The sequence below is a fragment of the Biomphalaria glabrata genome, chromosome 12, assembly GCF_947242115.1.
Source record: "Biomphalaria glabrata chromosome 12, xgBioGlab47.1, whole genome shotgun sequence".
Lineage (NCBI taxonomy): Eukaryota > Metazoa > Mollusca > Gastropoda > Planorbidae > Biomphalaria > Biomphalaria glabrata.
In genome coordinates, this window is record NC_074722.1 from 17061472 (window position 1) to 17080035 (window position 18564).

The 18564-nt window shown below is 43.7% G+C and overlaps 1 protein-coding gene across 7 annotated transcripts in view; it reads left to right on the forward strand.

Annotated features, from left to right (window-relative positions):
- The window catches only part of LOC129922170 (uncharacterized), a 33214-nt gene that overhangs the window by 2252 nt on the left and 12398 nt on the right, over nucleotides 1-18564 (forward strand). For 4 of the 7 annotated variants that reach the window (XM_056007074.1, XM_056007077.1, XM_056007076.1 and 1 more), the window contains exons 3-6: nucleotides 1967-2172; nucleotides 9178-9388; nucleotides 12793-12915; nucleotides 15639-15668. In XM_056007074.1, coding sequence (XP_055863049.1) covers nucleotides 1967-2172; nucleotides 9178-9388; nucleotides 12793-12915; nucleotides 15639-15668 — 570 coding nt within the window. The remainder of the gene's footprint in view (nucleotides 1-1966; nucleotides 2173-9177; nucleotides 9389-12792; nucleotides 12916-15638; nucleotides 15669-18564) is intronic. The other 3 variants (XR_008774148.1, XR_008774149.1, XR_008774150.1) reach the window with 3 other exon arrangements.

Below are 18564 nucleotides of genomic sequence, written 5' to 3' on the forward strand. Positions count from 1 at the left end.
TGACGGAGATAAACTGATGTCTAGTACATGTCTAGTAAATGTCTATGGAGTGACCTCTCCGTGTATTGTACATGTTTAGTAAATGCTCAGTTCTAGCATTGCCTGAATGGTAAAGCTCTTAACTTCCGACCCGGAGGGTCCTGGTTTCGAATCCTAGTGATGACTGGGATTTTTATCTCTCCATCTTTGGGGCGTCTCTAAGTCGAATCGTCTTTACGTTGTGCTGGTCACATGACACCCTCGTTAACAGTGGGCTACAGAAATTTGCCCTATAGACCGCATGGTCTCGAAAAAGGAAACTTTACTTTTTGTAAAACGTTTTTAGTAAATGTCCATGTGTTTTACGTGTTCTATACAACATACATATTAAAAAGAACAGTAAGTATTAAATGTAATGTGATTGTGACAGGTTAGCAAAAGTGACGTGTGTTTGGCATGTTTAATGTCTAGGGGATGATTATTTTTGAAATTATCACACACCAACCCGTCAGCATATAAATCGGGAGCAGGCACGCAACGAAACAAGCAATGAAAGAGAGATACAAAGTTAAAAATTGAAGAATATTTATTTACATAAATATTTACATAGAAGAATGAAAAGGGGGAGGGTTTGCTTCTATCTCTAATCAATACTATATTTAATCATCACTCTTGCACTTAATAAGAGAGTATGTCACTTTGTCTTCTGAACTTAGCTGTTTGTCCTGCTTGGGTTGCAGCTGGCTGTGTCCTGGCTTGAGGTTCTGCAGCTGGAGGTGGCGCTCTAGCGGGTAGAGGGACGCCGGTGATACAGTTCTTGTGGAGTCTCAACCCAAAGTTCTGATATCTGTAGTGGGCACAGTAGGGCGGGTGGCCGGCTACCATGGGCAAAAGTGTACTGCGGGCAGAGCTGATCTGCCGTGGGCAGCGTAGTTAACAGGATAAGTCCAGTGAGTTGCGGAGGGTTTGGCGTAGCTATGACGTCTCGCACAGACTCTGGGTCGTCGTACCTAATAAGTTGACAAGTGGACTGTCCAATAGGCAGGCAAGTAGAGCCGATAGCACCAAGTAAAAGAGTTGAGTAGATCCACGTAGGCAGTAGATGATTCTCAATAGCAAGTAGGCAGTTGACTAGGCAGACAATGACAAATAAATAGGCAGACACCTGAGGGAGGCACCAGGTATTCCTCTAAGAGTAAGAATAAATGAAGTAGTCCAGACTCAATTGCTCAGCTAGGATGGTTTGAATTAGTTTACCTTTTAAAGGCCTGGGAGAGACGGGTGGAAACAGGAAATGTCCTAGGCTTAAGATTATCTCTCACGTGGGTGAATTTGACTCGAGATGGGAGTCGCACCTTTGAGTGTCGAGAGGCGTGTTGACCCGAGTTATCTCTTTGATCAAAGAGAGACGTGGGAGGGGGGGGGAGAAAGATTGGCTTGCATTCCACCCAAGATGGAGTCAACTGGCCGGTAAGACCAAAGAGACTGTGTGTTTATCTTTCCCCGATCAAGGGAGATAAGTGAAAGCCTTGGTCTAGTTGTCCCAAGGTGGTCGACTAAGTCTAGCCTGGAGAAGAAAAGGTGGGGCGGGCGAAGAAATTGGGGATAGAAAGGGGAAATAATTAAAATAAAATAAGCAAATAATAATAAATAATAATTAATGCTGTGATAAATTTGAGTGACTCTGACAGCAAGCTTTTGAATTGTCACAGTGATGCAACACAATAGTTTAATTAATATAACATAGATAGAGAATACTGTGATATAAAGGCGCCATTGGAATATAAACGATATTCAACAAAACTAATAAAGTTGTCTAGTCTAGATAAGTTTTGAATAAAAGCAGTCGAACACATTCCAGAAAAGATAATTCTTCTAACTCACAGAACATTATTTAAAAGATTATTCTTCTAACTCACAGAACCTTGTTTAAAAGATTATTCTTCTAACTCACAGAACCTTGTTTAAAAGATCTTTCTACTCACAGCACATTATTCTCAGGCTAAGATTGGATTGGCCACATACCTTCGGACCTACCGGTGGAGGCAGTATTCAACGACCTGCTCCGATGCGTTAGTAGAGGACGTGGATCCTATTATTCTTTCGGGTCAAGTTGACACTAACAGACGTCCGAACTGGTATTTGGGCAGCCATGTTGGCTTTTGTGTGAGAAACGTGACATCCTGCAAAATGGTTAGTTATAGTGTCGTTGGTTAGATTTAGTCACGTGATTTTTCCATGTACAACATTTGTTTATGTAATATTGCAACAACAAACATACATATAGGTAACCCTGCCAGGCCAAGTAAAAAATAAAGGACGTGTGGGCCACCAGGCCGTCATCAGCTACAAAACAAACCAAAAAGACAAACATAAACAAAAAAAATTAGTTATTTGTACAATGTTCTTCTCTATCACCTCACTTTCTATAAAAGTGTGTTCTTTTTTAATCTAGTGAGGTTTAATGGTGCCTGCCAAGATTTGATGGTGCCTACCAAAGGTGGATTGTGTCTGCCAATGGTGGATGGTGCATGCCAAGGGTTAATTGTGTCTGCCAAGGGTGGATGGTGCCTGCAAACGGTGGATGGTGACTGCCAAGGGTGGATGGTGACTGCCAAAGATGGATGGTGACTGCCAAGGGTGGTTGATGACTGCTAACGTGGATGGTGACTGCCAAGGGTGGATGATGGCTGCTAACGGTGGATGATGACTGCTAACGGTGGATGGTGACTGTCAAGGGTGGATGGTGACTGCTAACGGTGGATGGTTACTGCCAAGGGTGGATGGTGACTGCTAAGGGTGGATGATGACTGCTAACGGTGGATGATGACTGCCAAGGGAGGATGGGGACTGTCAAGGGTAGATGGTGACTGCTAACGGTGGATGGTGACTGCTAACGGTGGATGGTGACTGCCAAGGGTGGATGATGATTGCTAACGGTTGATGGTGACTGCCAAGGGTGGATGATGACTGCTAAGGGAGGATGGTGCCTGCTAACGGTGGATGGTGACTGCCAAGATTGGATGATGACTGCTAACGTGGATGGTGACTGCCAAGATTGGATGATGACTGCTAACGTGGATGGTGACTGCCAAGATTGGATGGTGCCTGCTAACGGTTGATGGTGACTGCCAAGGGTGGATGATGACTGCTAAGGGAGGATGGTGACTGCTAACGGTGGATGGTGACTGCCAAGATTGGATGATGACTGCTAACGTGGATGGTGACTGCCAAGGGTGGATGATGGCTGCTAACGGTGGATGATGACTGCTAACGGTGGATGGTGGCTGCCAAGGGAGGATGGTGACTGCCAAGGGTGGATGATGGCTGCTAACGGTGGATGATGACTGCTAACGGTGGATGGTGGCTGCCAAGGGAGGATGGTGACTGTCAAGGGTGGATAGTGACTGCCAAGGGTGGATGGTGACTGCCAAGGGTAGATGATGAATGCTAACGGTGGATGGTGACTGCCAAGGGTGGATGATGACTGCCAAGGGAGGATGGTGACTATCAAGGGTGGATGATGACTGCCAAGGGAAGAAGATGACTGTCAAAGGTGGATGGTGACTGCTAACGGTGGATGGTGACTGCCAAGGGTGGATGATGACTGCCAAGGGAGGATAGTGACTGCTAAGGGTGGATGATGACTGCTAACGGTGGATGTTGACTGCTAAGGGTGGATGGTGACTGCTAACGGTGGATGGTGACTGCTAACGGTGGATTGTGACTGCTAAGGGTGGATGGTGACTGCTAACGGTGGATGGTGACTGCTAAGGGTGGATGGTGACTGCCAAGGGTGGATGATGACTGCTAAGGGAGGATGGTGACTGCTAACGGTGGATGGTGACTGCCAAGATTGGATGATGACTGCTAACGTGGATGGTGACTGCCAAGGGTGGATGATGGCTGCTAACGGTGGATGATGACTGCTAACGGTGGATGGTGGCTGACAAGGGAGGATGGTGACTGCCAAGGGTGGATGATGGCTGCTAACGGTGGATGATGACTGCTAACGGTGGATGGTGGCTGCCAAGGGAGGATGGTGACTGTCAAGGGTGGATAGTGACTGCCAAGGGAGGATGGTGACTGCTAAGGGTGGATGATGACTTCTAACTGTGGATGGTGACTGCCAAGGGTGGATGGTTGCTGCCAAGGGAGGATGGTGACTGTCAAGGGTAGATGGTGACTGCTAACGGTGGATGGTGACTGCCAAGGGAGGATGGTGACTGTCAAGGGTGGATGGTGACTGCTAACGGTGGATGGTGACTGCCAAGGGTGGATGGTGACTGCTAACGGTGGATGGTGACTGCTAACGGTGGATGATGACTGCCAAGGGAGGATGGTGACTGTCAAGGGTAGATGGTGACTGCTAACGGTGGATGGTGACTGCCAAGGGTGGATGATGACTGCTAAGGGAGGATGGTGCCTGCTAACGGTGGATGGTGACTGCCAAGGGTGGATGATGACTGCTAACGTGGATGGTGACTGCCAAGGGTGGATGATGGCTGCTAACGGTGGATGATGACTGCTAACGGTAAATGGTGGCTGCCAAGGGAGGATGGTGACTGCCAAGGGTGGATGATGGCTGCTAACGGTGGATGATGACTGCTAACGGTGGATGGTGGCTGCCAAGGGAGGATGGTGACTGTCAAGGGTGGATGGTGACTGCCAAGGGTGGATGGTGACTGCCAAGGGTAGATGATGAATGCTAACGGTGGATGGTGACTGCCAAGGGTGGATGATGACTGCCAAGGGAGGATGGTGACTGTCAAGGGTGGATGATGACTGCCAAGGGAAGATGGTGACTGTCAAAGGTGGATGGTGACTGCTAACGGTGGATGGTGACTGCCAAGGGTGGATGATGACTGCCAAGGGAGGATAGTGACTGCTAAGGGTGGATGATGACTGCTAATGGTGGATGTTGACTGCTAAGGGTGGATGGTGACTGCTAACGGTGGATGGTGACTGCTAACGGTGGATTGTGACTGCTAAGTGTGGATGGTGACTGCTAACGGTGGATGGTGACTGCTAAGGGTGGATGGTGACTGCTAACGGTGGATGGTGACTGCTAAGGGTGGATGATGACTGCTAATGGTGGATGGTGACAGCCAAGGGTGGATGATGACTGCTAACGGTGGATGGTGACTGCCAAAGGTGGATGATGACTGTTAACGGTGGATGGTGACTGCCAAGGGTGGATGATGACTGCTAACGGTGGATGGTGACTGCTAAGGGTGGATGATGACTGCTAATGGTGAATGGTGACAGCCAAGGGTGGATGATGACTGCTAACTGGTGGATGGTGACTGCCAAGGGTGGATGATGACTGTTAACGGTGGATGGTGACTGCCAAGGGTGGATGATGACTGCTAACGGTGGATGGTGACTGCCAAAGGTGGATGATGACTGCCAAGGGAGGATGGTGACTGCTAAGGGTGGATGATGACTTCTAACTGTGGATGGTGACTGCCAAGGGTGGATGGTTGCTGCCAAGGGAGGATGGTGACTGCCAAGGGTAGATGGTGACTGCTAACGGTGGATGGTGACTGCTAAGGGTGGATGATGACTGCTAACGGTGGATGGTGACTGCCAAGGGTGGATGATGGCTGCCAAGGGAGGATGGTGACTTTTAAGGGTGGATGGGGACTGGTAACGGTGGATGGTGACTGCCAAGGGTGGATGATGACTGCTAACGGTGAATGGTGACTGCCAAGGGTGGATGGTGGCTGCCAAGGGAGGATGGTGACTGTCAAGGATGGATGGTGACTGCCAAGGGTGGATGCTGACTGCTAAGGGTGGATGGTGACTGTCAAGGGTGGATGGTGACTGCCAAGGGTGGATGATGGCTGCTAACGGTGCATGATGACTGCTAACGGTGGATGGTGGCTGCCAAGGGAGGATGGTGACTGTCAAGGGTGGATGGTGACTGCCAAGTGTGGATGGTGACTGCCAAGGGTAGATGATGAATGCTAACGGTGGATGGTGACTGCCAAGGGTGGATGATGACTGCCAAGGGAGGATGGTGACTGTCAATGGTGGATGATGACTGCCAAGGGAAGATGGTGACTGTCAAAGGTGGATGGTGACTGCTAACGGTGGATGGTGACTGCCAAGGGTGGATGATGACTGCCAAGGGAGGATAGTGACTGCTAAGGGTGGATGATGACTGCTAACGGTGGATGTTGACTGCTAAGGGTGGATTCTGCTTGCTAACGGTGGATGGTGACTGCTAACGGTGGATTGTGACTGCTAAGGGTGGATGGTGACTGCTAACGGTGGATGGTGACTGCTAAGGGTGGATGGTGACTGCTAACGGTGGATGTTGACTGCTAAGGGTGGATGATGACTGCTAATGGTGGATGGTAACAGCCAAGGGTGGATGATGACTGCTAACGGTGGATGGTGACTGCCAAGGGTGGATGATGACTGTTAACGGTGGATGGTGACTTCCAAGGGTGGATGATGACTGCTAACGGTGGATGGTGACTGCTAAGGGTGGATGATGACTGCTAACGGTGAATGGTGACTGCCAAGGGTGGATGGTGGCTGCCAAGGGAGGATGGTGACTGTCAAGGATGGATGGTGACTGCCAAGGGTGGATGCTGACTGCTAAGGGTGGATGGTGACTGTCAAGGGTGGATGGTGACTGCCAAGGGTGGATGATGACTGCTAACGGTGGATGGTGACTGCCAAGGGTGGATGATGACTACTAACGGTGGATGGTGACTGCCAAGGGTGGATGATGACTGTCAAGGGTGGATGGTGACTGCTAACGGTGGATGGTGACTGTCAAGGGTGGATGGTGACTGCCAAAGGTGGATGGTGACTGCTAATGGTGGATGGTGACTGCCAAGGGTGGATGGTGTCTGTCAAGGGATGATGGTGGCTGCCAAGAATGGATGGTGGCTGCTAAGGGAGGATGGTGGCTGCCAAGGGTGGATGGTGACTGCCAAGGCTGGATTGTGCCTGCTAACGGTGGATGGTGACTGCCAAGGGTGGATGATGACTGTTAACGGTGGATGGTGACTGCCAAGGGTGGATGATGACTGCTAACGGTGGATGGTGACTGCCAAAGGTGGATGATGACTGCCAACGGAGGATGGTGACTGCTAAGTGTGGATGATGACTTATAACTGTGGATGGTGACTGCCAAGGGTGGATGGTTGCTGCCAAGGGAGGATGGTGACTGTCAAGGGTAGATGGTGACTGCTAACGGTGGATGGTGACTGCTAAGGGTGGATGATGACTGCTAACGGTGGATGGTGACTGCCAAGGATGGATGGTGGCTGCCAAGGGAGGATGGTGACTTTTAAGGGTGGATGGGGACTGGTAACGGTGGATGGTGACTGCCAAGGGTAAATGATGACTGCTAACGGTGAATGGTGACTGCCAAGGGTGGATGGTGGCTGCCAAGGGAGGATGGTGACTGTCAAGGGTGGATGGTGACTGCCAAGGGTGGATGGTGACTGCCAAGGGTGGATGGTGACTGCCAAGGGTGGATGCTGACTGCTAAGGGTGGATGGTGACTGTCAAGGGTGGATGGTGACTGCCAAGGGTGGATGATGACTGCTAACGGTGGATGGTGACTGCCAAGGGTGGATGATGACTACTAACGGTGGATGGTGACTGCCAAGGGTGGATGATTACTGTCAAGGGTGGATGGTGACTGCTAACGGTGGATGGTGACTGTCAAGGGTGGATGGTGACTGCCAAAGGTGGATGGTGACTGCTAATGGTGGATGGTGACTGCCAAGGGTGGATGGTGTCTGTCAAGGGAGGATGGTGGCTGCCAAGAATGGATGGTGGCTGCTAAGGGTGGATGGTGGCTGCCAAGGGTGGATGGTGACTGCCAAGGCTGGATTGTGCCTGCTAAAGGTGGATGGTGACTGTCAAGGCTGACATGTAAATAAGTGTATTTTCCATCTGCAGACGGGTTTATTTGTCATTGCATTGTTGAACAGCAGTGATGAGGAGATCAGCTATTGAAATGAACCGAAATGGACTTATTTGTAAGATTTTGAATATCTTAGGGTGTTCTTGCTTGTGTTTCTAATGCAAAGGATTTGGTACACTGTAACGACTCTCAGTTCCCAGGCTCTTTGCAAACTGCACCACTTGACACTACCAACTCAAAAAACTTAACAACTCAGAGCTCCAAAATAACGTAACGCTTTAATGTCTAAGAATTTTCAGTTAAAAATGTACTATTGGTAACAAAATAACACAGACTTTACAAATGTTTCAAGGAAGATGACTATACTGCTTTACACACTTCGTACTCCGGCAGTAAACTCTACTGGTTAAGCTCTACCATTTTCAATCATTAGAACATTTTTTCTTTCTTTTTCCTAAGCCATCATGAATTGGATAGGCGTACATTGTGACTTTGTTTGAATCATAGAATGAAACGAATCTCTCTGTAGTAGCCACGCTTTGCGTTCAGTCGAAATGTAGCTGTATCAAACAGGACAACCATTTTGAAAACCCTTTAAAACAAAACTGTTTTTTTTTAATCTACTGTTCAAAAATATAAGCATTGTTTTCTAGATAGTTGGAATCTTTTGGTAGACTCATTCAAAATGTGGAAGATATTTATGCCTGATTCTGTAAACATATATTTCGATGCCCACCCTGCTTACAATAAAAGAGTAAATAGAATAGGTCAATCTAACCAAAGTTGCTACATCTAGAATTCAAAAGCTGTAAAGAGCATAGTGAGTGGTAGTATATTTGGACGCTGCAAAAATGTAGGGTTTGCCATTGTAATAAAAAGTGCCAAAAAAATGAAAGCCGGTGTGTGTTTGTGTGTGTGTGTGTGGAGGTGTGTAATATAGAGTATATTCAATATTTCCATGTTGAATAGAGAAGCCGAGGGAAACTCTAAGAATGTACATTAGAAAAACTTTTTTTTGTTCAGTAGGATGGATACAAGTGATACTGGAATTCATGGGCCAAACGTGTGTGCGTGTGTTCTAATCGTTATAAAGTGGTTTATTCCAATTCAAAGTCAAATATCTATGTCAGAGAGAGAGGGTCATACTGTCTTTGGGCGATCACAAAACTCAAACCAAGCTGTGATTTGAACTCAAACCCCTTTGTTAGGAAGCCAATCGATTTTGTGACTGAGCCACACATATTAGACTTAATATAAATGTCCCCTCAGTCCGTCTGAAACTAGTCGCAACTTTTTACTTTCAGGTGTGCTATTTCAATCTGAACGAGTTGCCCTGTGGGCGTAAGGAAGAAGGCAGTAACGTGTGCTACTGCCTGAGAAATCTCACTGGGGTCTTAAAAGTCTTCCTTGAAAGCGCGTCGAAAAGAAAAATGGTGAATCAATATTATTGTCTCTTCTGGGGCTCCCCGGAGATAGAGCAAAGCAATGGAATTAAGATATCAGCAAATATCATAGGTATGATTAGAACTACAAAGCCAAGAACCAACGCTAAGCTGTTGATCAACTATCAACGTTGGTCTGGAGGAAGGGGAAGGATATAGGTGTATCACGTGATTGTTTATTTTGTTTGGTGAAGAGAAGATAAATGTTGACAGGGAAGATGTGGTCCGTCAAAAACCTTAAGGCAGGCTCCCCAACGGCAGACCACGAATACAGTGGCTTGATGGTGTAGGGGTAAATCTGCAGTCCGGGCATGGAGACGTCATGCCCAGGATAGATCAGATTAGAAATATGTGCTAGAGCAAGTCAGATCGTTGTTCGTATGGTCTAAATATCTGCCCATAAACATAGGAATAAATTGAACAAGTATGAAGACTTTCAAATCTTAGCTTTGTGTGTGTTTAAATTACTGTGACGATACGAAACTTGCATGCAAAAGCTCATTCGAGTTTTTCCCAGCAAACCGTGAGAAACTTTAATTTTTAACTTAAAACAATTATTTTCTTGTCCACCCACAGCTAATTTCTTGTAGGATTTATCCCCCCTCGCACGGTTTCTCAAGGGACGAATCTCGACGTAAAACATTAACTAGCTTCTCTAGGGCTAACTTTTAATTATTGACCGCTGGACAGGTGACCAACACACAATAAGTCGCTCCGCGGCCTAATAACTTTTCACACCTATCCCCCCCCCCCCCCCCCGCAGGATACACATCGCTCTAAGAATAGCATTGCACTCAGGCTGGACAGATACATATTCGCTTAAGACTTTACTCTCACGGTAGGCAACGAATATTGACCATAAATCTGACCTGACGCCTGACATCTCCGGTACATCGATACATGTGAGAAAATCAGCTAGCTTTCTTCCCCACCCGTGAAACGAAAAGTCCCATCTATATATAGAGAGAGACCCAAACATTCTAAGTTAGGCCCGCTAGGATTCATACAGTCTCCTCTGTTAGGAAGTTCAGTTGTGAGGTTTCATTAGGGACAAACAGGTAAGTGTAAACATTTTACTATGCTTATTTTATATTATAGGAATGTGTGAGTACACATTAGTACACAACCACGTTCCCCATCATTACATTATGACTTGATTATGTATGTAGCTTGTACTATTTTATGTCAATGCTATATCTTCACATAGTATTATTAATGCCGCTATGGTTGTCTACATTTAAAACTATAGTCATTATATTTAATTTGTTATGTTTCATCCATTCCTGTATTTTAGTGATTGATGTAAACAATACCCTTTAAGTGAATCTAAGTACTGTCTAAGAACTTAGATCGCAGTGCTCTAAACTTACAGAGCCCATGTGAAATTAGTTATTTCACATTTCTGTTGTATATCCCTCATACATGTTATTATGTCTCCCACCCTTGTGAACTTATAGTTCCTTGGATGAATGTAATTTTGATTAACTATATCAAACCCTTATTACTGTAGCCCTATCCCTAATATTATATTTTCATCTTATCCTTTAGTATATAATATGCTCATTCCCCATTTTACTGTAACTGATTACTTATCGTCGTAATCAAATTTAATGGATGAATCTTGACTAGTATCATCCTACATTGTATGATAACACGTGTATTGCGGTTATCTTACTTGAATTTTGTTTGTTATTGAGTTATATGCATGCTTTAAGATTTTATACTTAATTGTCTTAAATGCCTATTGGGATTGATACCAATGCCTACATCTGATTGATTGCAAGGCATATGGGAATCCCTGCTCAATGCCTTTAGGAGGTTCCTAATTGTCTGTCTTATCCCCAGCCTGGTTGCTACCCCTGATTGCTACCCCTGGTTGCTACACCCGACTGCTATAACTACCAGATCTCCATAGAAAGCTGTAACCGGAGCAGACCACACCAGATACCCCCCCCCCCCAATTACATACCTGTTAGCAAGAAGGCATTGCCTAGTGTCCCTGGCCTTAACATATTGCCCAGTGTCCACAGTGCCCTATACTGCCCAGTATCATCTGCCCAGTGCCCGGCCCAAACTGTCCACTGCCCAATAGCTATTGCCTAATGCTTCGCAACAGAAGATAAACTGGTGTTGAGTTAGCACGGCTCTCTGCGAGATAGAGATCACAGCTGAGAGATCGTCCAACTTAGTCTACAGCACCAACCCTCTCTACTGCTAAACAGGCAGTGGCGTCACCCTAGAGCCAGCTTGCCTACCGCATAGAGAATACCCCGAGCCGACGTCCTAAGACAGAGCCGGATGACTCATCCTTCTGAGTGCCAGTCCTACGACCGCCAGAAGACGACCCAAGGGCTAGCAGCTAAGAAAAATAAGTAGCAGACATAGGAACATTCTTCTCCTCCAATCACTCAATAATTAGCAATCCATGATGAGCAGTTATTTTAGATATTAGCACCTTCATTTCATTTCCTAATTATAATTTTATTTGATCATTTATCTTGTGTAATTTTTCATTTATTAAATTATATTTATTTATAAACGTATAATATTGGTCTGTTCTTACTGTTAGTTGCGGTGTGCCTGTACAAAATCTTATATGTGAGCGGGATAAAATTAATCAAATTTCCCCTAGACTTAAACAAACAAGCCATATATTAACTAATTAACATCTCGTCACAATAACTATAAGACAAATAACAAAATCCTTCAGATGGTGAATGCTTATCTCAACCTCTGTTTCTCTTCGTGTCTTCCACAGCAAGATTTTTTTAATTGTATGAAATAATAACAACATCAAGATTTTAATACAGACTTGATATTTAAGCTTATTTATATATATATATTTTACCTTGAAGTATGACTTTTGACAGTGAGTCATGTCTTACAATATGACTGAACCAGCTCAGCTTTCTTCTCTTCACAGTACTAAGGAATTTCTCCTTTTTACCAGCCAGAGTGTTGACTTGTAAACGTACAAAGCGAATTTTGTGTGTTTCCTGGTAGACTTCATTTTTCTAGTGCGTTTACGCTGAAAGACTTCAATTCCCATTGGTCCTTGAGATTAATCTAAAGATATTTTCCTATTTAAAAATATGTTTTAATATTACGTCTTTCCTCGTCTTCATAGAAAGTCTTTCTCAAAAAGGGGGGGGGGCAATCTGACTCAAAGAGGAGCTCATTGTGTTTCTCATAACTTTAAAATCAGGCTTTCAAAAAATTAAACTCCAAGTTAGTAAAGATATCATCCAGTTTTTTTATATAAAATAAGTAAATCGTAATAATTCTACATCAATGACCCAATTTTTCTTTTTCTTTTCTTTTACTTTTTAAAGCATTAAATTATTAATTTAAACTCCTTTAAATTTTTTTTATCAGTCCGTTTGGATTAAAACTATTTTAACTTTCAGTAGTAGTCGCACGTAGGACTGCACATATTGAAGATGTTATTCAATATTTAAAAGTTCCATATCTAATTAGGCTCTCTAGTCCACTTCTTGACTTGTATGCTATGTCCAAGTGTTCTATCAACAGCCAGAGATAGTGAGGAGTATAAAGAGTGTCAAAAGAGTGAAAGAAACATAGACACATCCAGAAATGGAGGTCAGTCTTTTTTTACTTATGATAGCCATTAGTACAAAGTCAATTTCAGAGGCAAAGATGGACTGTTTTTATATAGTAGACCAGTCGGTTCAGAAACCTAAGGCTTCAAAACTCAGTCAACTCGACTTTTGTAAATTGTATTTATAATAGCATTGCTTTTATTAGCACATTGTAGAGAGATGTGGTAGAAAGACATGATAGAGAGACGTTATAGAGAGACGTTATAGAGAGACGTGATATAAAAACGTGGTAGAGAGACGTGATATAAAGACGTGGTAGAGAGACGTGATATAAAGACGTGGTAGAGAGACGTGATATAAAGACGTGGTAGAGAGACGTGATATAAAGACGTGGTAGAGAGACGTTATAGAGAGACGTGATATAAAGACGTGGTAGAGAGACGTGATAGAGAGACGTGTTCGAGAGAGGTAATAGAGAGAGGTAATAGATAGACGTTATAGAGAGACGTGATAGAGAGACGTGATAGAGAGACGTGATATAAAGACGTGGTAGAGAGACGTGATAGAGAGACGTGATAGAGAGACGTGATAGAGAGACGTGATATAAAGACGTGGTAGAGAGACGTGATAGAGAGACGTGTTCGAGAGAGGTAATAGAGAGAGGTAATAGATAGACGTTATAGAGAGACGTGATAGATAGACGTTATAGAGAGACGTGATATAAAGACGTGGTAGAGAGACGTGATAGAGAGACTTGATAGAGAGACGTGATATAAAGACGTGGTAGAGAGACGTGATAGAGAGACGTGTTCGAGAGAGGTAATAGAGAGAGGTAATAGATAGACGTTATAGAGAGACGTGATAGAGAGACGTGATAGAGAGACGTGATATAAAGACGTGGTAGAAAGATGTGATAGAGAGACGTGAAATAAAGACGTGGTTGAGAGACGTGATATAAAGACGTGATAGAGAGACGTGATAGAGAGACGTGATATAAAGACGTGGTAGAGAGACGTGATATAAAGACGTGATAGAAAGACGTGGTAGAGAGACGTGGTAGAGAGACGTGATATAAAGACGTGATAGAGAAACGTGATATAAAGACGTTGTTGGGGAGAGACGTGATATAAAGACGTGATAGAAAGACGTGATATAAAGACGTGGTAGTGAGACGTGATATAAAAACGTGATAGAGAGACGTGATATAAAGACGTGGTAGAGAGACATGATATAAAGACGTGATAGAGAGACGTGATATAAAGACGTGATAGAGAGACGTGATATAAATACGTGGTAGATACACGTGATATAAAGACGTTATAGAGAGACGTGATATAAAGACGTGATAGAGAGACGTGATATAAAGACGTGATAGAGAGACGTGATTTAAAAACGTGATAGAGAGGCGTGATATAAAGACGTGGTAGAGAGACGTGATATTAAGACGTGATAGAGAGATGTGATATAAAGACGTGGTAGAGAGACGTGGTCGAGAGACGTGATAAAGAGACGTTGTAGAGAGACGTGGTAGAGAGAGGTGATAAAGAGACGTTGTAGAGAGACGTGGTCGAGAGAGGTGATAGAGAGAGGTGATTGAGAGACGTGGTAGAGAGAGGTGATGGAGAGAGGTGATAGAGAGAGGTGATAGAAAGAAGTGATAGAGAGAGGTGATAGAGAGAGGTGATAGAGAGACATGGTAGAGAGAAGTGATAGAGAGAGGTGATAGAGAGAGGTGATAGAGAGAGGTGATAGAGAGACGTAATAGAGAGACGTGATTGAGATATACGTGATATAAAGACGTGGTCGAGAGACGTAGTAGACAGACGTGATAAAGAGACGTTGTAGAGAGACGTTATAGAAAGACGTGATAGAGAGAGGTGATAGAGAGAGGTGATAGAGAGAGGTGATAGAGAGATGTTGTAGAGAGAGGTAATAGAGAGAGGTGATAGAGAGACGTGATAGAGTCATGTGATAGAGAGAGGTGATAGAGAGACGTGGTAGAGAGACGTGGTAGAGAAACTCGATAGATAGAGGTGATAGAGAGAGGTGATAGAGAGACGTGATATAAAGACGTGCTAGAGAGACGTGGTAGAGAGACGTGATAGAGAGAGGTGATAGAGAGAGGTGATAGATAGACGTGATAGACAGACGTGGTAAAGAGACTTGGTAGAGAGAGTTGATAGAGAGACGTGGTAGAGAGACGTGGTAGAGAGAGGTGATAGAGAGACGTGATATAAAGACGTGGTAGAGAGACGTGATAGAGAGAGGTGATAGAGAGACGTGATATAAAGACGTGGTAGAGAGACGTGATAGAGAGAGGTGATAGAGAGAGGTGATAGAGAGACGTGTTAGAGAGACGTGGTAGAGAGACCTGATAGAGAGAGGTGATAGAGAGAGGTGATAGATAGGTAGAGAGACTTGGTAGTTGTGTATAAGTAGCCCAAGTGTAAAGTAGCCCTAGATGTGTTTGAGTAGCCCTAGTTGTGTATAAGTAGCCGTAGTTGTATATAAGTAGCCATAGTAGCCATAGTAGTATTAAGTAGCCCTATATGTGTATAATTGGCCTAATAGTGCATAAGCAGCCTTAGTTGTATATAAGTAGCCATAGTTGAAATAAGTAGCCCTAGTTTTGTGTAAGTAGCCCTAGTAGTGTATAAGTACCCATAGTTGTAATGAGAAGCCATAGCTTTATTAATTTAGCATCGAGGAGAACTAAGATAGTTGTTAACATTGTAATAGCTGTGTGTATTTTCTTTCCACCAGTGTCTGGACCAGTTTCTGTAATGAAACCAGGTAAATAAAAAGACATGGTGTAATTGTTAATGTAGGCCAGTGATTCATAAACCTAATTTTTTTTTTTTTTACAAATCATATGTGTGCTTACATTAATTTTATTTTTTCCATTAATTGGCGAATAAAATTTAAGTCTCAACCTTTTAAAATAAGATCCATTATCAGAAGTCTATTTTTATCTCATATTGATATTCTACTTTCTTTAATTTACAATCTATATGTATGACCTACATTAATATTTATATCCTATATTATAACAATAATCATATGTACAGCCCATTTACAGGCTACCTTCACATATATGTCCTACATTTATTTTATTTTCTACATTCATATTTATGGTGTACATTCATATTTATACCCTTCATTTATATTTATGGCTTAGATTCATATTTATTGCATACTTTCAATTTTATTGCCTACATTCACATTTATAACGTAACTTCATGTTCATGGGTGTCGGAATTTAGTGACTGATTTTTTGCTTTGATTTTGTTTATTTTAGGTGAGATTTTAATACTAAACTATCACTTGCCCTAGCACAGCAAAGGAGGTTTTGAGTTTAAAACCCCTACCACGGGGGTTTTGAGTTACAAAACCCCTACAGGGGGGGGGGGTTCGAGTTTAAAACCCCCTACCAGGGGGGGTTTGAGTTTAACTCCCCCCTCAGGGGTTTTCGAAGTTAAATTCCCCTGTTCTATAACACAAAACAAAAAAAATGCAAACGACAATCCCCCAAACTTCATAAGCACAGTTAAGTTAACCGCCTCCAAAATTTACGATAAACCCCTCTTCAATATAAAAAAAGCTCTGGAGACCATTAATACCTTCAAACCCAGTGCTATTTTTGCATACACTGATTGGTCGGCATCAATAGATTCTGGAAGAGCATGCTATGGACCCTACATCGACTTTCTTGGCTCTCACACAGTCAAAATCTTTGGACCATGTGGTAGTGTTTGCAGTTTTAATGCGGAGACCATGGCAGTCTGTGAAGCCTTAAAAGTCATTGACTCTCAATTCGGCGAGGGACATTTGAGGGCAACACAGATTGTTGTGGTAGCTGACTCAAAATCTGTACTACAGGCTTTGCAAAGCCCCGGACCATGCCCCCCCCCTATCAACACTGTCATCATGGCTTCACATAACATTAAACAACGCTATGGCACCCCTGTAATTATGCAGTGGGTCCGAGTCAAATAGGTGTGACTGGCAAACCAATTGCAGACTCTTTGGCCCACCAGGGAGGGCAAATTCCACCCACTGAAGCTTTCATCAAGCCCTGGCTATAATACAAAAATCAGAAATGGAAAAGTGGTTTGAGTGCTGGGACAAGTCCCAAAAAGCCCGTGGAGTCTGGGAGCGCATGAGGCGCCCTGACCGCACTTCCCCGTGGTGGAGGCTGTCCAGGCCTGAGCAAGCTATTATAGCACAGTGCAGGACAGGCCACTGTCCTGTTGGCTCATATTTCTCGCGGCTATGGCCAAAATTTGATTCATGGTGCCCCTGCTGCGGGGAAGAATAGGAAACAGTGCCTCATATTCTGTTTGACTGCCCCAGACTTGCTGATCTCCGTCAGGGAAACCCAAAATTCTCGACCTGTATGGCGACATTTATGCACTACGCAAGACAGTAGGGTTTGAGCCTCTCAAGCCCTCACGCTAATGGAGTTTGATGGTGATGATGATGATATAAAAAAAAAATTACAGCGTAACAAAGGGATTTTGAGTTAACCCCCAGCCCCTCTTTAGTAGGGTTTGAAGCTAAAAATTTCTCTTCAATATCCGGTATAAAAATTACGCACTCAAAATTTTATGAGCGTAGCTAAATGGGTTTTGACTCAGTTTTGAGTTTAAACTTCCCTACAGAGGGGTTTGAAGGTAAAAAAAATACCTCTTCAATATAACAAAAAGAAAATTACAAACTCAGAAATCTATGAGCTTAGCCAACGGGATTTCAAGCTAAAAAAATACATCATCAATGTAAGAAAAAAGCAAACTACGCACTCAAAATGCTATGAGCGTTTAAACCCCCCTTCATACTGGTTTGATGCTAAAAAATTCCTCTTCAATATAAAAAAAAGCAAATTACACACTAAAATTATTTGAGCGTAGCCAAGACAATTGAGGGTTTTGAGTTTAAATCCCTCTCCTACAGATGGCTTTTTAAAAAATCCCCCTACAGAGCGTTTTGAGGTGGACAACCTCTATCTTCAATATTATTCTAAAACAAACTACAGTTACTAAATTCTATGACCGTAGCTAAATGGGGTTTTGAATTTAAAAAAAAACACATAAATCCAGAGATTTTTTTAGTATAAAACCCCCAACAGATGATTTTGACGATAAAACTTCACTTTTCGATATAAAATCTAAAGCAAACTACAGTCACTTAATTCCAAGAGCGTATTCAAGAGAGGTTACACATTTCTACCCTTGGCGGGGCTTATTTAATAAAGTGCAGTGAATAGCCATCTGCCGAAATTGAAAAACACTAAATGTGGCTCAACAAAGATGGCTAAGACAGATTTTAGGAGTCAGTTACAGAGATCGGGTTTAAATCAAGGAAATCCTTTGCCGAACTGGGAGTCGATCCTTTAGTAAGATTGTGAGAGAGCATCGCATGAGGTTTGCGGGACATGTTCTCCAACAAAATGAATTAGGCATAAGAAGAGTTGCGATGACACCCTAGTATAATTTAGCGCCACACATTCATGGAGGTCCTCAGAGCAGGTGGGAAGAGGCCTCAGACATTACCAAAGACAGATTTTTGCGGAAACAGCTTGACGGCGAATGCGCCGAACGGCGCGGTAGGGTCTAAGTCAGTAAGAATAGCACATTAGGTTTTTGAAATAAAACTTTTTAATAGCAGGAAAATGTACTGTAGGTACCTCAGA